Raw genomic sequence first — 21,706 nt, forward strand, 5'->3', positions numbered from 1 at the left:
AGTGCAGATGTCGTGATCTATTATTCTCATCCTTTATAAAGTGCTGACATATTACGCAGCGCTGCACATAGCGGGGAACATGGCACAAAGATCTTACATGCAATGACATAACAAGCGGTAAAGACGGCTCTGCCCAAATGAGCTTACAGTGTGGGGGTAACACCTGTAGATGCTGGTGGGGAAAGTGTATTGTTAGAAAGCAGCATTATCAGCCTCGAATAATAATGCAGCCCATAAAGAGAGTGAATGTCTGCATTGTTGGAATTCCAAATATAGAAAAATGTGGCAATGGCAGGACTTGGGACAAGGGGAGGGATTCCGGGTTGTGCTAATTTACTTCTATTTAGACTGGGTACACACTACAGGTTTTTCAGCCGACTATTGGGTCAATCAAGCGATAAATGACCATTCGGGCCACTATCGCATTAGTGTGTATACTTAAACGATAGTCGTTCCAAAATACCGAACGTCGTTTCATTTGATTGTTCAGCAGAACATTCATGTGCCAATGACGTTCCAGTGCTGCAGTGTGTATGCACTCAAGATCAGTATCTCCATAGAGTTTACAGAGTCATGATCTTTTCAGCTGACTGCTATAACAGATGAAGAGCACAGATCTGAGGGTAGATTTTTTAAAACATGTATAATGTGTATGCATGAATTGGCTGCTGATCAGGACTTTTTCTTCTCAGTTGTTGGTACAATCATTGTATGTAAAACATTGGTCTGACAATTCTGTAGTGTGTACCCAGCCTTACTAGGAGCCACCATGTCTCAACAGGGTACGTGGATATACTTGTGTCATTGTTTTATACTATTTGGTATATTATAAATATTGTAACATACTGATATGTACTCTCACTTTTATAGTTTTAAGCAATGCCATATATGAATTCCTGCTGTACAGTTTTGCATTGATATCATTTGTTTGTATTATTGAAATATTTATTTCCTTTTCTTTCTACACCCCTCAATAGGATATTTTTTTTTTTTTAAGATTTACTGTGAAATTAACATGGTTTATTTACCTTTAGACGTTTAAGGATCTATAAACTGTTCTATCCTGGTGTATACATCTCCATGTTTGTATGGTGTTTGGCCCCCCAAAATAACCTAACTTACTATCTTATTCCCTATGGGATCTGGTTTTCCTCTGTAATTTATAACGAACATTTACTCATTTTAGTTATTGTTTTGGTGCCTTTTCTCTGCTTATTCTTATTAGAGGATTTCTAGTTATTTACCATGGAGCACCTCCATATTATATAAGCATACAGCAGTTTGTACTTCAACAGGGTTATTAAGACTCTTGAGATAGCCCAATAGTGATACAGAGATGCGAGAATTATAACAATATTTCTAATTGTTATACTGGATTCCCTTTAAATATATTAACTATCAATATTTACTGTAATACACAATTTACATATCATATTGCAATTTTATTTTCTTATTATTTATTGCGATTGATATTACTTGCCTGAACCCATAACGGAGCAGATCAAAACCATAGAATTGTATTTTATCTCTGGAGCACTTTTTTCATCCGATAACAGTCTATGCAGAACTTGGACTAACTTGGCACTTTCTAGATCACATGCTGCTGATTCTAGAACAAAAAATACAAAATGAGAGTTGGTTAAAAGACAGGTTGCAGATAGATTTGCCCTTTATACATAAGCCATTCATGCAACAATTCAGACCATCAATATGATTGTTTTAAGATGGACACACAAAAGCAATCCTGACACTTCGTCTGAGCGAAGAACGACTGGATCACTTTCACTGGGATCTGTTGGAAGAGGACCACATACACACATGCCAATAGTGGCCATCTTCTGATTGCATTATCAATCATGGTAGAGAGTAATCCGATTTGTGCATCTTGTATTCATCATTCCCCTGCACATTAGTTTTGGGAGTACACACTTTGCCATATAAGGCTGATATCGTTGGCTATAATGCAGCTTTAAACAAAATTGGCTGGAAGTCAGTGCGTCTATCGCAGCTATCAGATGTTGTTCAGGACTGCCTAGAACAGGTGGTCAGACAATGGCTGCGATCTGACAGTATAAGAAATCACCATTTCACTAAACAAACTGGCACCCACATATTCTGAATTTGGCCTGTGTGAGGCCAAATTGGGAGTTAAATTCAGTTTCTTGGGCCGTGTGGTTGGATCTTGTTTAGGAAGATGTATTTAACAATGAATTACTTTAGGTCAAAAGTGTTTATGGCACATGTGTGGAAGTAAATGTATTTTTGTTTTGCACACTACATGTGTTGAGAGTTGAAACAAATACAGAACTTTCCTAAATCTAGTACATTTCCATGGAAATATAAATATTAGTGTTGTATACATGAAATGGCTTATTAATTCAGGACTATAGGTTTAATTTCTCCAGGCTTAGGCCTTTATATAAATACAGTGCACTTTAAATGAGTAAGTAAACCAGCTCAAACCAACGGCTATGCTACGTGGTTTTGATGGGAGACGCACAACAAAAAAACGAGGGTACAGAAAATGAACACAAAATTATTATTTGCCTTCTGAAAAACTCAATCCTTTCAATATATAAATAAATATATGTATACACTTATAACATAGAAATTTGTATGTAGAAGTTGCCATTTGTTGACAGAATTTACTATCTCACAATATTTGTAATTTAATTAAGCAGCTGAGCCATTATCTTTTACATTCATCAATGGAACAAACAGATGGTTCTAAAGCTTTCTTCAGTAGTCTCCACACAGGAAGTCTGGTGTGCAAGGACAAATGGAATACATTGGACAAGGTTTTTCTCAAATATCTTACAAGTTCCTGCTTATACTAGAGGTTTACATTTTCTTTCAAGACTACAGATCACAGTTTAATCATCTCTAAAATCATGTACGTACACTGAGAGCCATGTGTTCTAAATGTATAAATATGTATTTTTAATATAGAAATAAAAATATGTTCCATAAGCACAACCTAAGAACTTTTTTCAGCATAGCAATTGTATGAGAGCAACTTATTTATAGACATAATTTATAGTTGGACCTAAAGAAATCGGTAACATAAAACAAAAGGCAGCATTGGTAAGTCAATAACACAAGTGGAATATAGCCTTTAAAATACTCACGTAACTCTAATGCTGCTATTAATCCAAGGGCAACAAGTGCTTCATTTTGCATTATTACATGCTCGCTGGTTGCCATGGTCACTAAGTGCTTGATGCCGCCACTTTCCACAATGGTTCTAATTACATCCTATGGCAAAGAGAAATCAAGCAATGAAAAAGGGCAGATTTGCATGAAATTGCTATACCTTTCATAAGCAGTACAACATGTCCTATACAAATGTCTCTGAATTAAAAGAATTTTCTTATTTACATCTATCAGAGCTCTGACCAGCACCTTGAACTAAGGTTGGTCATTGTGTTACTCTCTCTAATCCCTCAGGTGATATTGCAGAATAGAGCTACAATAGAGTGCGGCTCGGGTACACAATGCAGTCCATAGAGGTACATCGGACTTTTGTTTCCTACACTTAGAATGTCTAGTTAGCGTTAAACAAGTTAATAATATAATTACATATAGTTACATTGTGGGCTTAATAAAGGTGGGGTAAAGAGAATCTGTAGTACGAGAACTCCACGGTCATGACTATGGAATGTCACTGTTACTATAATGTGTCAATATGGTCACAGCATCTACGGCGCACATCCTTCTCCTGCACATGTGTGAAATCAGTTGTGAAGTGGGTGGAAGTAGAACAACTTCAATCATTAAATGAAAATGGTCACACCAGCACAATATTTCAGGAAACGTGTGCACTGATGTCAGGGCCTGATTATCCAATAGGCTGGCTAGATTGCAGCCTAGGGCCCAAGGCTTTTGGGGGCTGCAAAATTGTGACAGACAGAGATGTAAACTGAAATTAATTTTAAAATATAAGAGAATAGTTCTCCAAAATTAAAAGAAAACATGAAAGAAAAAAAAAAATGTAATATGGTGTTAATCTTGATGTATTCCTAAGGTGAAGGCTGAAAATAATGGGTCATCCTTCGGTGGATGCTTGAGGATAAGCGAGTAGTAGAGATAAGGATGGTGACAGTTTCCCTCACTTTGAGAAATCTCCCCATACTGTATGAAATGTTAGCTGACCTTTGATTTGCTGTGTCGTATGAGAGCTGAGAGCAGCCTGTTTGATTCGCCCATAACTCCAGCATGGTCTTTGGCTTCACACCACTCTACAAGGCGCTCAACTAGTTTTACATTCTTCCCCAATTGTTCAGCGGCTTCAGCTACAGTAAGATGCAAAATACAAAATGTTACACAGTACAAGCATGTGTGCAAAATAAAATCAACTATGAAATGTGAACAGGTCTTTTCTACTGTTGAAAAAGCAGTAAGTATGCAAAATCTTGACACCTTGGTGAGATAATAGTGCATAAAGAGAGACAGATAAATAAGAAGTGAATTTTTTTTAACTAAGGTTTAGTGCGACTCTGTTAAGAACACAGATCTTTTCCTCTTTATACAATAATGAAAAATCCAGTATCATCATCTATATAATCCCAGCCAACATGATCATACTAGGCACAGTCACACACTTTGGATTATCTTCCACTCAGGCACCAAGAAGCAGCTAGAAAGGTATCAGGAATTGGAACGGACACTTCATGTACACCCATTACAGTCATGCCCTCAGTCATACAGTAACAAGCTATACTGGACACAACAGCACCAATAAGAGTTGTAGTATTTAATACCTTTTCCCTACCAACATGCTGTTACCTTGAGCATCTATTAACATCCGGAGTGTTCCCAATAGCTTAAACTGTACTGGAGGCATTTCAGACTTCAGAAACTTCAGCACTTCTTCTGCTACTCCAGCTGACAGCATTTTTGCTTTATTCACGACTATGAAAGGATAGAAAGAATACCATAACACAAAATATTCTTTTGTGAATACATATGCACTGGTTCTTTTTGTTGCAAAGAACATTCATAATTATATTTCAGAATTCTGGCTTATTTTACCTTCAGTTGTACAAGTACTACGTTAATCTCCGTACCACCCGCTATATCTTATAATAAACCTCTGGTTCAGAAAGTGCTTATGTAGTTAAGTGTGCAGAGGAAAATTGTTACTCCCTGCACAGTACATGGAACTTTGATTTAATCTTCCCAGTGCTAGGCCAATAGGTGCTTCCTGAGGTCACATTATTACAACGGATAGAAATGTGACAAGCAGTTAGGACATCATTTTACTGAGCTGATATTACAGTATCTTAAATGGCCACCAACCAAAGGGCATGAATCCCGCAACAGTCACATGCACTACTTACCAGGAATTGCCAGGTTTCTCAGGGCGCTGAGAGCTGCATGCTGCACAGTCACGTTGCCATCTTCCACATGTCTGTCTAGAAGATCTATGAGCTTCTGCACAATGCCATTGTCTACCATATGAATGCAATTTCCATCTAAATGTAATAGAATACAGTTAACCCTGGCAGGGAACATACACTGGGACAGGATTGGTCTACATTTTAGGACATAGTCCGATTCAAAACTCTTACACTCCGTACTTGCAGGAAAATATCCCCTTACCAAAGTAATTCTCCACATGAGATGAAAACGGAACATGAAAATCCCATCTACTGTAGGGCTCTCCCCCCTGCCTGGCCATCTGCGTTATCATCATCGGGAGACGCAGGAGTCTAAACTTACCACCACAATTGTGAAATATGATTTTGAAGAAGTGTCCCAATAATCCTGACAATCTAGGTTAAGCAGGGGCCAAATTCTTATTCCAAATTAAATGGTATTAAAGATTTCCTGTGGCAAAAACAGGATTTTGTGGGAGAAACTGTGACACATAAGATCTACACATACCTCAACAAGTAACAGGAAAACAAAACAAAGCAATAACTCTGTTGCTCAACTCGCTGCCTTTCAATGCCTAAATGGTAAATACAGTCCAAGTAGCACCGATGACAAGCTGAGATATGGGCTTTGTAGTCCTGCTGAACTAATGTGCCTATAACATCACTGTGTTCATAGCAGCATGTATGACCCAGTTCTCTCAAACTGAGCGCATCCTAGACCTTAAAACCTAGTCATCCCAACAATAAGGTATCATATCTATTTAAAGAACCACTAGACTTTAAAATGTTGATTTTCAGATACAAACCATAAAGGTAAAATATTGCTCAGCATTATTCCGACAACAGACTACAGCTCTATAAAAGTTATGAATGACCCCCCTACACTACACACTACAACAGACAGCTGAGGTTCCTAAGAAACCTTTAGGACAGTGTGTGATCAGAGTCTGAAGCCTGAGAGAGGTGACACAGCGGAGAACGATGAAGCCCACAGGTCCTGTATAAAATCACCCAGCCACACAATGTATTTCACTGCCTGCCAGCTCCCTCCTAACATGGCAATCTGCTGCAGAGGAGTGACACAGTGGGCATGTTTAGTGTAACACTGCAGTTATTTGATGATAAGTATTCGGCTCAGTGATACACATGCACTGCTACATAATAATGTCAAATACTTGACATTATTTGAAGTTGAGTCACTAAAAGTTATCAGCAGCAACTCAGCTACCCATTACCATTTCTAGCAAAGTTGGCAATCGCCAGGGCACCAGCTAGTTGTAGTTGGTGGTTGTGAGACGGAAGCCAGGACAGGACCCTCTGAAAGACGCTGCCTTTTCCACCTTCAAACAGCTTCTGCATGGACTCATCTGTGTAAAGAAACAAAAACAAACCTTAAACTGACATCACAAACTGTGTTTTATTAAAACTCAACTTTAAATAATCAAAGAAAAAACATGTTATATAATAAACACGCACTATAATTGCATTTATGAAAAATTTAAATTTATGGCCAAACCAAATATTATTCCTGAACACAATTCGTCCGGATTTCTGCTAGAGATTTTGTTAGTAAACGTTATTACTAAGAATCATCACAAACAAAGGTGACATAGACCTTTGTAAAGTAGGCTTCGTTGTTAAACGTTACTCTGCACCAATAAATATATTTCCTTTCATTTACTAGTGATCAGTGATGTATGGGACAGTCAGGTACAAATTATTCCGTAGCTCTACAACCTGCCCTTCACTGAGGAGGCCCAAGAACGCCAACACAGGTCTTGGGTATGTTCTGTGCAAGTCTGTGTCCTGCTAAAAACCCAGTAATTGAAGGATAGTCATGTAAAGAATATCACATTGGTGTGACCCAAAAAATAAAAATGATCAGATAATACTTACCTCCTAAAAGTAGAAGCACCATGAGATCAGAGGCAGTTTTCAGTTCTGCAACATCATCATCCTTTTCACTGTTCACAGTTAAATGGACTATGTCGAGTAAGCATTCCACCAGGCCAGCCTCTACTAGCTGGAGTTTAATAGCATCTACAAAACACAGCCCACCAACACACACCATTATTCCACAAGACACCGACATCAAAAGATACTCATGCTTACAAGGAACCCTATCTAATGTTTTTTTCCATTGTAGGGTACAACTGCTAATATTACTATTTGGCAGTAGACTATTCCGTTGGATAAATAAGACTCTCAGACTTTTCAGTTATTTTATATACCTGTTACTGTATTTCAAGTTTATTCCATGGACTTGTACCCAGCAGTGCAAATGTTCAATTGTGATCAAGGACATTGCGGAATTTCTCCGATGTGAAATTTGTTTTTCATGTTGCGCTATATACAACAAGTTCATTTTATAGTGTGACGGAATTCCTCGTACATATAACAGCTTTTGATGATATATATGCCTTAGGGATTATTAACACTATCTTCCGACCATTGGATCCAGCTACTCTTAGCCTTTATATGTGGCTTATTGCATTGAGTACTCTATTACCTGGGTGAATATCTTCCCATGTGTTTTATTAATAGGGATTTTGTTCCATCTATATACATAACCATTACATTGGAAGTTCTGCATCTTACATGTTTGATCAATTGTTCCTTCAAGATTAACTTATGTTTCTATAAATTACCTATATTATCTATAATGATTATATAGTTATTTTATATGTGAATATTAATATGCCAATGTGTGATATTTTCATATATCCTTTTAATTAAATTGTTCTATATATTTCTACATGCCGGTTGGTTCTATTTTTTTTTTGGAGACATAATCTGCGCTGGATTTGTCTGTCCTTGTACAGTTGTGAGCGAAAACAAGTATTTGGTGAGAGGAAACATTTTTCCCTACTGGCTGTTCCCATGATTATTTGATCAGAAATACAGAACTCCGTACAATTCACAATTCCATATTTATTCAGCAGTGTAATAAGCCTATGCACTCACTGCTTCTGCACAACACAACACTTTGGTGCCATTAAACACAGCATGTGAAAAATGGTAAACAAGTAGTCTATGCAAATATTCATGAATACATCTTGCTTCAATGCAAAAACAATTGCAAATCCCTACATACGATTGTATAGGCTTTATAACAAATGTTGAAGCACACATCTAGAAGATATATTCAGTTATACTTCAAGGTTTCAAATTAAAACTCCATATTTCACGATCCAGTCTTTCACCAAGCAATTAAGCTATAGATGCGACCCACAGGGAACTAATCAGCATGTTTCCAGTTACAGATAACGCCCTGACACTCTGACTCATGGATTGATATAGAAGGATAATGCAGTGGGGAGGCAGGGACAAACAGCTATGGATATTAACAGGGAAAACATACAACGTAATTGTTTACATTTCTACCAATAATGAAGCAATTCATGATTTCACATTTCAGTGGTGTACTCAACTTTTACTTTTTAATCCCTTTATTTTTTTAAGAAGCCAGTTCTATATTAATAGTTTAGTTTCTGGAAGGGTCCATCCAACTGAACTCTCTGGGGCAGATTCAATTTGGTGTGAGGAGACGCAACGTGTCTCCTGAACAGTCCACAGAGACACTGCGTCAGAGTTTTTACAGAAAACTCAGTTCATATTCCCTCGCATCCCATAGAGATAAGTAGGAACACAGGCGGAGATGTCTGTAGCATATTAGCCAGCAAAGTGCATATGTGCGCCCATGTCCGACGGCATCTCACAGCTAACTGAATCTGCCCCTCTGGCTTGATCATTTTATAGCCTATCTTGTTGGTAGTTTAGTTTGTTACAAATAAGATATCAAAGTTCTACAATGAAAGTATATTTGCTCCCAGTCAGCAATGATCTACACACTTTATGAGAGAGCATCATGACACTTGCTTGTCCCCTGTCATGAATGCATTTTACTTTGTATTTTATTCTATTTTCATTATAATCTAGTTTCTCAGTTTCGGTTACTATTGCACCAGATTTTAAAATGATGCAACAATTTCGACCAGAAATTGGATTAAATGAGAACCCATGAGGCCCACACAGGGGCAGCACTATTGTGGACAGCAATTACTACATGACGCAATTACCATTTATGTCATACGTGAAAAAGATACAAACCTGCTCACAAAGCATTCCAGTGCTCTCTGATCTAGTGTACAATGAGTTATATCTTTACTACTTAGGTGTCATGTTCACTTGTACTTTATCTTGGCTGCTTACTTAATTGGACTAAATATTTTTATTAATACAAGTTTTATACTAGATTATACACTGATAATGAATGCCAAGTCTCTACATACAACATAGCATCAAATGTTAATATTATTTAGATTACCAATATGCATTTCAATGCAACACCCACACGCTGCCTTAAATAAATAGAAACCTTCCAGCGGCAGTCACTTGTCAGGATGATTATTTTGTGTAACAGATGTTGCTTTAAGTGCATATTAAATTGCTAAGCTTTTCCAAAATGGAACAGCTGACATGCACACAATTCTCCCGTCTGATGCCAAATGTGCCTCAGGAATTTCAGACGTAACTCCCTGCAGAAAAGCCTTATTTATTTATAATGATAATATTCATAAACACTTCAAGCCATCAAATGTTCTCATTTTCAATGAAAGAGGTGCACATTTGATAAATGACCCTTCAATTTGAGGTACACATTGTTAGCTCATTTTAACAACAAGCATTGTACTATGATAGCAGAGGATAGATTTAGAAGAAATCTACAGTCAAAAGTAAAGCATAATTGATGGAGTTAATTAAGGAAAATATGAAAAAAACATATCTTCAAAGTACATTTTGTGGCATGAAGTTGAGTAGAGAGAAGGTGGAGTTAAAGGGGAAAAAATAGCTGAACCTCCTTCATTTACCATCATGCCCAGAACAATTTTTACATTTAAGTGAATAAACAAAGTTTTTTTTACTTAGTGTATATTCAAGTAAATAGTATATATGTTAGGACGAGGATATGGGTCAGCAGCAAACGAGAACAGGAGCAAACGAGAACAGGAATGAGACTATTTGTATAATTAACATGAGTCACGCCTGTTTGGCTGCCCTAAGCATCCAATGCCTGGTGTCCATCATTATCCTGGTGTTTCCATTTTAGTCCACCATTTTTTTTGTATTTTGTATAAAATATATTATATGCCAAGTAATGATGGCCCTCTATGATCTTACAAAGGAATTTTCTGCATTTGCCCTAATAAAATAGGCTGTAGTACTTCAAGTTACTTTATTATACTTTGGCATTTTTTGTATTATTCTGTTGTAGTAATACATTTAATTGCATATATTACGATTCTTTACCACATTTTTATTGCCGTTACAATGGTTATAGATGTGCTCTGTGTAAACACTTTCCCAACTCATTTCTGTATGATTGACTCAATTTAAACAGCACAACCTGCTATCATACTGAAACGTTCATGCATTTTTCAGCAATCAGAGGTAGGAAAAGTATTCGACTTTCAGTAGCCATGGTAACTCGGAAATGTAATTAGCATAAACAGAATGACCTATATAAAAAAAACAACTTCCCTATGCATAATTTGTAATTTTACAGTCATTTCCTTTCGCAAAGTGTCAGTTATCCACAATGGGAATAATTGAAATTCTATAGATGTACAAGAGTTAATGCGTTGAGTTTAGTTACTATTTTACATTAGTATTGGGCGGTTAACAAGTCATTATGAGAGAAAAGCTGCATCGCATTGGTTTTGTTCCTTAGACTCTTATTCACAAAAATATTTTCATCTGGAAATATGCCTCCTCTGCCTCACCTCTCTGCCATGCCTTACACCGGCTCCCCTTCCCCTACAGGATACTTTAAAAACTCATTATCACCAATTACAAAGCTCTCTCCCAGTCTACTGCCCCCTATATCCCTAACCTCCTCACCATTCACACCCCTGCCCGCTCCCTGCGCTCGGCCAATGACAGTCGCCTCTCCTCCACTCTGATTACCTCTTCCCACTCCAGAATCCAAGACTTCTCCCGGGCTGCTCCCCTGCACATGGAACAAACTCCCTGGCTCCATCCGTCTCTCACCCAGTCTGTGCTCCTTCAAACGGGCACTTAAAACTCATCTGTTCCTCAAAGCCTACCAATCATCCACTTAACCCCTAACCTTCTTGCTCCTTCGCTAACCTCCTTCTCTCGCTCTCCCCTCGCCCCGCCTTTCTCTCCCTTACTATATGGCTCCATTTTGTGCCTGTTTGTTCACCCTCCCTTAGGATGTGGCTCGTATGAGCAGGGCCCCTCTCCCCTCCTGTCTCCATACCCGTTCTTCTGCTCCGTCTTTACCCATATGTCTGCCCGGAGTTTCTGAAGTATTGGTACTTTGTGTTTATTGTTCTATACTATGTCACCCTGTATGGTCTACTGTTTGTACTGTGTACAGCGCTGCGGAAACCTTGTGGCGCCTAACAAATAAATGATAATAATAATAATGCCTTACTTTGAATAACCCTGAGTTTTGAACACTGTGTTAATAGCATCTTTGACCTTTTGCTCATCATGGAGAGTTGGGATGAGGCAAAGATTTATCAAAAGACCTTTTTTTACCCAGAACCACCAGAGTTTCCATGTGATAGGAACCCATAGAATTTTCCCCAATCGTTAATCAATGACTAACTTCTTCATCTTTAATATGGTAGTAACATCTTTAGTACTTGTCTAAGACTCCATCAGTTTAGAATACTTTGTGAATCTTATTGAACATCACAAGTTTCCTGTATTATGGCCAGATCTGAGGACCATGACCATCAGCTTGGAGCAGCAGGCTCTCTCATGCATAACACGACTGTTAGCTGTGGTATAACGCACAGGTCATCGCTTCACCTCGGTATTCAAAACCCGCACCTCACTGTGTGTCTTGGAATCAGCAATGTCAGAGTTAACTTCACATCATTTTTGTAGCAATAGGGATTGTCCAAATGAACCACCAGGTTCTTCAAAAACATATCAATACTGCTCCAACAGTTATTTAAAAGGATAATAGCATATCCAGGATAAAGTCACTCCCAGTCATGTATGATATTATATAACACATACATCTATGAATTTAATTTGTAGCCAACATCATAGAAATGCGGGCAGATGAAGGATAGACAGGGGTTTTAATGCTTAACACATCATAGTTTGCTTGGTTGCAAATTGCATTTCTGTTATTGTGTTAACAGCCTCTGTCAGATACTGTCACAGTTGGAGAGGTGTCAGCAGGAACACAGCACTTTGCTTCCTACAGAAAGGTCAGTTTGGCTTTTCAGACAAGTCACAACACAGTAGTTGGTACCATGTTATTTATTATGTGTTACAAGTAATTGCACTGAATAGGTAGTGCGCTGTAAGGAAAATAAAACAGGAAATATGTTCACCTAAATGTTCACTCATATTTTACCAACTTGTTTAAAATTAATTAATTATCAAAGTTATATCGGTACAAGTATATTTAAGAGATTGTCAGTATTGATCATTTATCAAGTAAAGCAGGATGATGCAGAAAATATATTATTTGAACCATAACTTCTCAACATTTCTCTGTCAGGTGCGGCCTTATAATGACAAATGTTTACCAACTTGCCCCTAATGTTGGTTAATTTATCCCATGTATCTCCTAAAGTCTGTAATTGTATTCTACAGCCCCTCTAATATATCACAAGCAAATTGTAAGGTCTTTAAATATAGAAAAATGCTCCTTCTATTTATTCTGTAGTTTTATTCTTTGTAATGCATTTGTTATTTTGCAGGGAATCCTTGGCGTATAACATGCTATATGTTAATTAAGACCATATTAATATAAAATGTACCATTACTATCTAAACTAAACAAAATAAAGTTATTCCCAATGAAACGGATGGCCCTCAAACCTTAAAAACCGTCTCGGTCATGAAAGTGATCAACCACACACAGTATTATTAAAACAGTTACCTACAAGCAATCATTTAAAATCAATTAGTCTTACCATTTTCTGCCAAAGGAGCCAGAACCTCAAAAATCATCTCTCTCTTTTCATGCTCCTTTTGCTTTTTAAAAAGTTTTACAAGTTCATCCGCAACATTTGTGGAAGCAAACTGTTCTTTACTGGATTCTAAATATATACAAATACAAGAAAAAAAACAAAAAAAAAAAAGAACACAAAAAAACTCAGTGTACTGTTTCAAAATAAAATGTGTCCACCTAAAATTGCATTCACTGGGCTTTATAATAAAGACACACATTGAAACCCATATGATAAATAAGAATTGTATACTTATAGAATAGTTTTAGATCTATAAATAGTTATAAACAGGTGATTTACAGGTGAGGTAGCAGGATCCTAATTCTCACATTCTGTTTTCCATAATTCTTTTTTTTCTCCAGTTTTTGTATTATTATTCAAAACTAAAATCAATAAAACTTGAAAGTGACCAAACTGGCATTACATGGACACAAAATGATCAGTATTCCTGAGCAACCTCTGATTGGTTAGTTGTCAATCAGGACTACCGGAATATCTGAGTTTTGCTAGTGTGATGTCATCGGTTGACGGCACAAAATCGGACCCACAAGGTCTGCGTGCCGAATGGCCATATCTCTTCATCTTGTGCAGAACTGCACATATATTTCAATTATAAAAGGAAACACGGATAAATTAGAAATTGTATACAAGATATAGTGAGTTCTGCTCACTAAGAAAGCCAGAGGATATAAACTGCACACTGCACTATTCCGGTTAGCCCCAACTTTCACATACATGAATAGATGGCATTACATGGAAGCTGAATGGAAATTACATCTAGTCCAACAGTGACACAATGCTGCAAAATTGCAGGAGGTGGCTTGTCCTATTATTTTAGTTAGGATGAGAAGGAAGTGGTGGTCTAAAATAAATTACTCATCTAAGAAAGATTTTTATTTTAATTTAGAGTTTAGCATACTTACCAAGTTCTGCTAAATTACCAAACGCAACAAGGCACATCTCTGTCAAAGCAGTGTTCTGAGAATGAACGCCAAGGAGCTTCACTAATGTAGGAATAACTCCAATGTTTATGAGCTGAGCTTGCAGAGAATCTAGACACAGAAAGAAAACCAGACAGTCTGACTTATAGTACTTGTTTTCAAAGAGCTGAAAATACATTTATATAATAGATGGAAAAGGATAAAATTCCAAGCAGGTAACTATTGTTATTGATTTAGCAACTATAAAAACAAACAGATAAATGGTTTAAAATTGATTATTATATCCTAAGCAAACAATGGCATATTAGACTCCACAAAGTGTGATGAATTGTTTAAGATTGCCCAAATGCATTGATTGTATATGGTAATTTAACATTGATTAACATAGCAGTTCAATAAACATTCACCAAATGAGCACCAAAAAGGCAAATGTAAACAAGGTTAACCGTTTTTTGAAAAGGACAAAATATTAATATATAATACAATAGACAGGAAAGGATAATGAAGGTATATAATAAAGAGGCAATACAAGGCTCTTAACTTATTTGGGACCTAAACAATGTCTGCGTATCAGCATGAAGAAACATGGTTCAGAAATTAAGAAACACTTTCTACTAATGTTGTCTGCACAGAAGGTACAGCTCTGATCTGGAAACATAATATACATAAGTTTCTCAAAACCAGAAAGGTAAAAGGTAAATAATTTAGAATTCCCTGTGATAATTTCATACACATAAACATGATCACTGGGCATTTCCACCTGCATACAGATAGTATGTCTAGTACACAATAGGTTTCCAAAGAGAGGGAGTTGGACACCTCTCTAAATCACACAGAGATTTAGGTTTTGAGCTCTAACCCATACGTAAAAAAAACATTGGGATAAGATCTTTGGAATTAAAGGTCTCAAGACCCAGCAGCAACCAACCAAATTAAAACAAGTCCATAACAAAGCGCTATGGAATATCCCGGTGCTATATAAATAAATGTTAATAACAAACAGTAAAAACAAAAGGGTAAATAAATTAGGACATTGTCACGGTTTACATTCTTTTCTATAGAGCATGTCACTTGCATCCAGCTGCACACTACATACTATATTAAAGTACCCCAAAAGCCTAAAATATAAACTATTCACCCACAGATTACAATAGTAAATCAAGAACAGCCTTAATATACATTTGATTAATTTAAATTCAATTATTCAAGCAATAATATATGTAATATCAACACTGCACATTGCTAAAACTGAGAAGACATTTCAATTCAGTGATCAATCTTAAAAATTAGAAGAAAAATAAATTAAGAAGGTCAGTTATGAACAAAGGAATGAGGGAACTTTAGTGTACGATTCTGCAGCGGATATTATATCTCTGCATCCATAGAGCTAACAATATTGTTCTAACAAGAGCGGAGATTCCTGAAGAAGAATGCGTCACAAGAATGTTGATTTGAAAAGGGAAAATGATGACAGAAGTTACAATACAGTTCACCTATTATACCTACTACATATTGTCATTACTTATTTGAGGTTTTACTTTATTCATTTTGATTAATGCAAAGTTATGTATTTTTGAGAGTACTTTTAGATCGTTGTACTTTTCTGGTAACTTAAAGAGGACCTGTCACCTTTAGTGGAGGAATCCATATTGTGGGCTGAAGTAATATTCATGTGAATGTATCATATCTATTCATTAGTAACATTACCTGAAGAATATAAAATTTGCCTAAAATGTTTACATTTCCCAAGTGCCTCTAATATTTAAAATCTACATAAACCAATAAAAAAATAACGTAATGTTTTCCCAGTGATGTTCAATAGAAGAAAAGAAGATTAAAGTGTACAGAAGAGGAAACATTCATGTAACTGCTGGTAGAATACATATTCTTTACAAGTTAAATAAGGGATTCCATCTAAACATAAAAACAAGAGACACTAAATATTTTGATAATCCTGAAAAATAAACATTTGATTCTCATTACTCTTGCTCGGTAATCATATATCATTTTAGGTCCATTATATGTTGTCTGTGTCCATTCTCAATCTTTTCCCTGCTGAGAGGTTCCTGGGCAGTTCCTGTCGCAGTGATGATCCAGTACTGCTGTGTTCCAGAGGCCAGGTCCTGTAGTACTATCAAGCATATACGCGTATTGACATTGGAACTACAGATAGGGATTTCCCAAAAATATGTAAAATTAGCCCTTTTCAGTATTGACATGATCATGGAGGCAAGTCCATTTGTAGTTTGCATCAAAGCAAGTGATGTTTAACATTTAGGATGTAGATTTACTAAAACTTCTTTAAAAAAGAGGTATTGCCCACAGCAACCAATCAGATTCTAGCTAATTCCTAGAATGCACTATATAAATGAGAGCTAAACTCTGACTGATTGCAAAATGCAAAACTTCCCCTTTTCTGTTTTAGCAAATCTAACTCTTAACAGTGTTTGATGGTGGAATGTGTCATTAAAGGTAAAGCACATCTAAATATTAGGACCACCATATTACTTGTTTTAAATTTGCTAGTTATAAGAAATACTGGAAATAAGAACACTACTAGAAGTCACCAGAAGTGAATACGAGCAGCAAATTAACACGCCTCGAGACCTGCTACTCTTGATCATTATCTAAGGCTTGCCAAAATGGTTACTTGGGCTTGAACTGTTGAGCTATGTTCTGTCTCTCTCTCTCAGTTACTTGTGTTATCTTATTATGGGAGGCACAGTGATGCCATTTGACCATCTCATGGTCTTTAATACTCATTAGGGCCATTAAGAGGTTACAAAAGTAGAATTTGCAGCTGCCATCTAATGTGGCATCTGATGTTGGAGTGAAGAGGCAGCAGATGAAGGCAATTTAAGTCTGGCTGCAGCATAGCAAGTATCGGTCCACACGGTCACTTAACACATTGCTCTCACACAAAAGACTTCCTATATATGTACCACCACCCCTGACAAAGCCACATCCACACTGGTAGGCAAAATGTACTGCCCAGGTGGTGAACCTGCTTTTCACAGCAATATTACCTGGTTATTTCACTCATATTCAGGATTTACTAGGACATACTTTACAACTAATAGCAGTCTTCACTGTTAACAGCCCACTAACTAATATTTACTTGATTATCTAAACAGATTTTCTACGTGATGCGTTTTGATATATCTTTGCTTTAGTCTGCACTTTGTTTCAAATTGTATTATATATAGCGATCACCATTGGACACTGGATTATGCTTTGCATCTTTTTTCAATCAGACACATACACAACTCTATATACCATCTGCTATACTATACACAAACACACCCCATATTACACATGATAACATCTCAGACACACAGGGTCCTGCTTAACTAGGTACACCATGACGAGGTAATAAGCAGGTGCACCATTATAGGTAATAAGCTTGCCTTAGACGTGCACCTCACTCTCTCTTCTTTTTTTCCTTCACTGAACCAGCAAGTATTGTTTGCTAGTATATATATATATATAATTTCTTTGTATTGTGTCCTAAGTCTGCATGTACAATTATGTATAACGTCATGCAACTTGTATCCAACACAGAAACTGATCAGCACACCTATGTTGATATGCAGGCCTGCTTTTCGGTCTTCATATGAGTACATGTCCCTATATACAGATCAATACAAAATTATATATATTTTACCATTTAATAGACTTCCAAAAAAAAAAAAGTTAAACTAGGAAAACATGGAAAAAAAAAACATTGCACTGTGAAATTGCAGCATCTAGACAGGACACTTTACTGGATTGAGAATTTTATCCCCTTTAATTTCCCAAAACTTTTTAGATAACATATTGCATTTGCATTGTATTAAGATAGTAAGTAAGCTTTGGAATCTGCATTATGATGAAGGTCAGCAAGAAGTAACAAGCCATTGAAGCATCAATGGGATGCAGAAGTTATAACTATATGTATAGCATTCAACTAAGCAAGCAATCAAGGTTATGTGCTTTACTCTAGTACAGTAACCTATCAGTCATTTTTATTGCCATTTCAACAAAGAGCAGAACTTTTTATTTCACTTTATCCGACATATACTGGAACAATACAAACATCATACGTCTGAAGTCCTACTATGCACACAGTCTAATTGCACACTTACTCCACCTACAGGAAAACAATGATGGTATGTTATTGGGTGAGTGAACAATTGGAGGAAAAATATATTTGAATAACCACATGAAATTCCCTACAGAACAGCAGGGCACGGAACAGATTGCTTCTGAGATTTAGTGCACATCCATCTGCTAGAACAATTTTCAGACTTGAATTAAAAGCATAGTAAAAAGGGAATTTATTTTGCAGTTAACACTTCACATTTCTTCTAGATATTTGACACCATTTTAAGACCTTGAAATGAAATAAAAACATGTTTTGAAGAACCAATTATATTTATTCTGTAAACCCAATTCACCAGGGTAATGCAGTGTAATCTATATTGAAGTAACGATCTACGTATGTAATAGAGAGAGATTTTCTACAGGATCTCATTGGCTGAGCTGCCTTTATTGTGTGTGATCTGGATAAAGCAGTTCGTTTACCATTCTCATTGCTATAGTTCATCAGCATGCCACAAAAGACAGTCATGAGCTTCTCATTTGCTGGATCTGTTAAAGTGCATATTGACCGTAAATGGTCAACTACAATTTGTGCACCACCCGCTTGGTCAACTGCATGCCTGCCCTCATCTGGAAACAAACAAAAAGGCACATTAAAATAATTGCAGGAATTCCATTAGCACCCTCACTTAATATCACATATTATACAATATTATAGGAGGATAATAAACTACTGTCTGTCTCCAGACAGAAAACCACTATCTCTTTACTATTTCATAAACTTAAATGTAGGCAGAAAAAAATCCAATAAAAAAATTATTACTTTATTACAAAATTGCCATTAATCAGTATTATTGGCATGTTAAAATGTATAGTAATAATTAATACGTTTTTTAAAAAAACCACAGTAGTACACAAAAAGGGCACATTATATGTGGGAAAATACGTAAAGCACTTTCTGAACGAAATAGTGTCCTGCTTTTTCTCTTACTTTTTTGTCTTGGGAAAAATAAAAAAGTATGTAAAAAAAAAAAAAAAATTGCCAATAATTGTTGTTTTTAATTTAAACAGATAATTTACATATATATATTTACATATATATATATATATATATATATATATATATATATATATATATATATGTATTTAAATTGGCAAAAAACATTTAACAGAGGGACATTTAAATGTTACTTATTTACTATTTAAAAAATACTCTCCTTGAGACTTCCATTTAAAAACAAAAAAAAAAAATTCACTCGTTTGCCATCTAGTTATTCAGAGAAGACACATATCTCTATTTGTGCTTAACATAAAAGTAACACCTGGCACTAGTATAAAAATAAAACTTATGTAAGTATTTCATGCAACAAGTAAAAGTGATAAATATCTATATATTATTTTGTTGCTCTGTACTGATATTATAATTTCACTGTTTAGAACGTCTTTTAATAAAAAAATAATAGCCATCAATCCCTTTGCAGTTTGGTGGAGTATCTCCATTTCATTGCACTGTGGAGGATTTTATGACATAGGAAAGTCCCAGAATGAGGGGATTGTTAGGCTGTGGACTGGGGAACAGATTTGTCCAGGAAAGTGAAAGGGACCCCACCAACCGGTAAGTGTCAGTAAGCACCTTTTATTAATACAGTAGAAGTAATCCTTACAAGTTGCCACATACATTTTATCTTGCCTCACTTTGTGGTTCTTGCCAATAGTATAAGTAAACCCTGCACTCATTGAATACACTAGGACATTTTCCTTGTGATTACTCAATTCCAGTTACTTGGTGAGGAAGCATTATGACATAGCCGATCACTTAACCTTCAAAGTTACATCCTTATGTTTATTCCAAGAAAACCTTATGTTAATAAGGTTGTGACCTTGGACAACTCACTTTGTCTACCTCTGTCCCATGCACTACAAATAGACTGTAAGATGGACTGCACAGAGAAAACGGTACCTGCAACATTTTAAATAACAAAAATTATAATAATTTTCTAAAAATGACTAAATAATGGTCCACTTAAATGGTTAATAAAAGTACTATGACAGTCATAACTGGGGCAAATATATGTTGTGGTAGTGATGTTAAAGACTTCAAATATGTGCCTTGTTTTTTCAAAGATATTGGATGATCACCAAGAACATTTCACGGTTATCTATTATAAATTCTGCAGATTGATCTCATACAGCACAGAGTTTTTATGAGGAGTTTCAATATATAAATGACAAATATGTGATTGGAAGTGTTGGAAATATTATCAGATCAGTTAACCTCAGCTAAATGGTTCTGGTTACAAACTTACCCCATCATGGCTTCTAAATGTTTTGTGCCATTCCAATCCTCCTAACCTCCTGCATTCAATGGTATGAGAAATATTACTATAACAAATATCAGTTAAAAGTGATATCAGTTAGTTTTGTATTTGTCAAATCTGAATCTAATCTATTAAATCATATATGTCTAATCTGTGTCTAATCTAATAAATTGTATTTTCTGGTTACACCACCTGAACAATTGTGCCACAAAGGAAATGTCTAACCATCTGGCAACCATGAAATCGCATATCAGGAATTTACTCGATTCTGGTGCCCACAAGCAGCCTCCAAATCCAGGCCACCATTTTCAACAACAAGCCAAATTCTCCCAACACTAGACCTTACAGCCATTACAGAGATTTGGTGAACCCCATTATCCCCAAGAATTTACCACACCAACATCAAATCTACCTAAATTGAACTCTCACTCCCTTCAATGACAGGGTAGCAAACCATTGCTCCTGCTCTATACCCGCTGCAAACACCAAGGGCAACCACCATCCATGGAAAGCTCATCTGCCTATCAAGTCATCACCCCTCAGAACCCATATTCTCCTACAACCTGTGGCCTCATCTGAAAGGCCTCATTTGGCCCGCAGCCTGATCCAGTACACATATTGCCTGTGGTTGGCACAACTGTTACCAGCTCAAACAGATATATGAAAGGAAAAACTGCCATAGTTGATTGTCAAAATACAGGCTTTGGGGCCTACCACTACATCTGTCGACAACGTGGCCAATGGTTCCAACCTAAAGTTACCAAGATTCATGCGGCACATTTACTACCATCAGCCTTCAAAGTCATAAAATCATGAAAATGAAGAAACATGTTTTCCTGTTGACCTGTCAACATCTTATAAATCTAAGGTGCTGAAGTACGCTACGCTACTCAGCCTCTTTGCTATATAACGGTCACCCTACTTCTAATCTAACAATCAAAACCCTTGAATTGTTAGATTAGATTAACTGTGGCATTGCCTGCCTGC

At 36.4% G+C, this 21,706-nt stretch overlaps 1 protein-coding gene across 3 annotated transcripts in view; it reads right to left on the reverse strand.

Annotated features, from left to right (window-relative positions):
- Positions 1–21,706, reverse strand: part of RAP1GDS1 (Rap1 GTPase-GDP dissociation stimulator 1) — an 81,708-nt gene that overhangs the window by 2,381 nt on the left and 57,621 nt on the right. For 2 of the 3 annotated variants that reach the window (XM_075201479.1, XM_075201496.1), the window contains 10 exons: positions 18,885–19,031; positions 14,304–14,432; positions 13,345–13,470; positions 7,275–7,418; positions 6,614–6,745; positions 5,340–5,474; positions 4,786–4,911; positions 4,153–4,292; positions 3,129–3,255; positions 1,481–1,609 (listed from right to left, as the gene is read on the reverse strand). In XM_075201479.1, coding sequence (XP_075057580.1) covers positions 1,481–1,609; positions 3,129–3,255; positions 4,153–4,292; positions 4,786–4,911; positions 5,340–5,474; positions 6,614–6,745; positions 7,275–7,418; positions 13,345–13,470; positions 14,304–14,432; positions 18,885–19,031 — 1,335 coding nt within the window. The remainder of the gene's footprint in view (positions 1–1,480; positions 1,610–3,128; positions 3,256–4,152; positions 4,293–4,785; positions 4,912–5,339; positions 5,475–6,613; positions 6,746–7,274; positions 7,419–13,344; positions 13,471–14,303; positions 14,433–18,884; positions 19,032–21,706) is intronic. The other variant, XM_075201486.1, reaches the window with a different exon arrangement.

The sequence above is a fragment of the Mixophyes fleayi genome, chromosome 1, assembly GCF_038048845.1.
Source record: "Mixophyes fleayi isolate aMixFle1 chromosome 1, aMixFle1.hap1, whole genome shotgun sequence".
In the NCBI taxonomy this organism is placed as follows: domain Eukaryota; kingdom Metazoa; phylum Chordata; class Amphibia; order Anura; family Limnodynastidae; genus Mixophyes; species Mixophyes fleayi.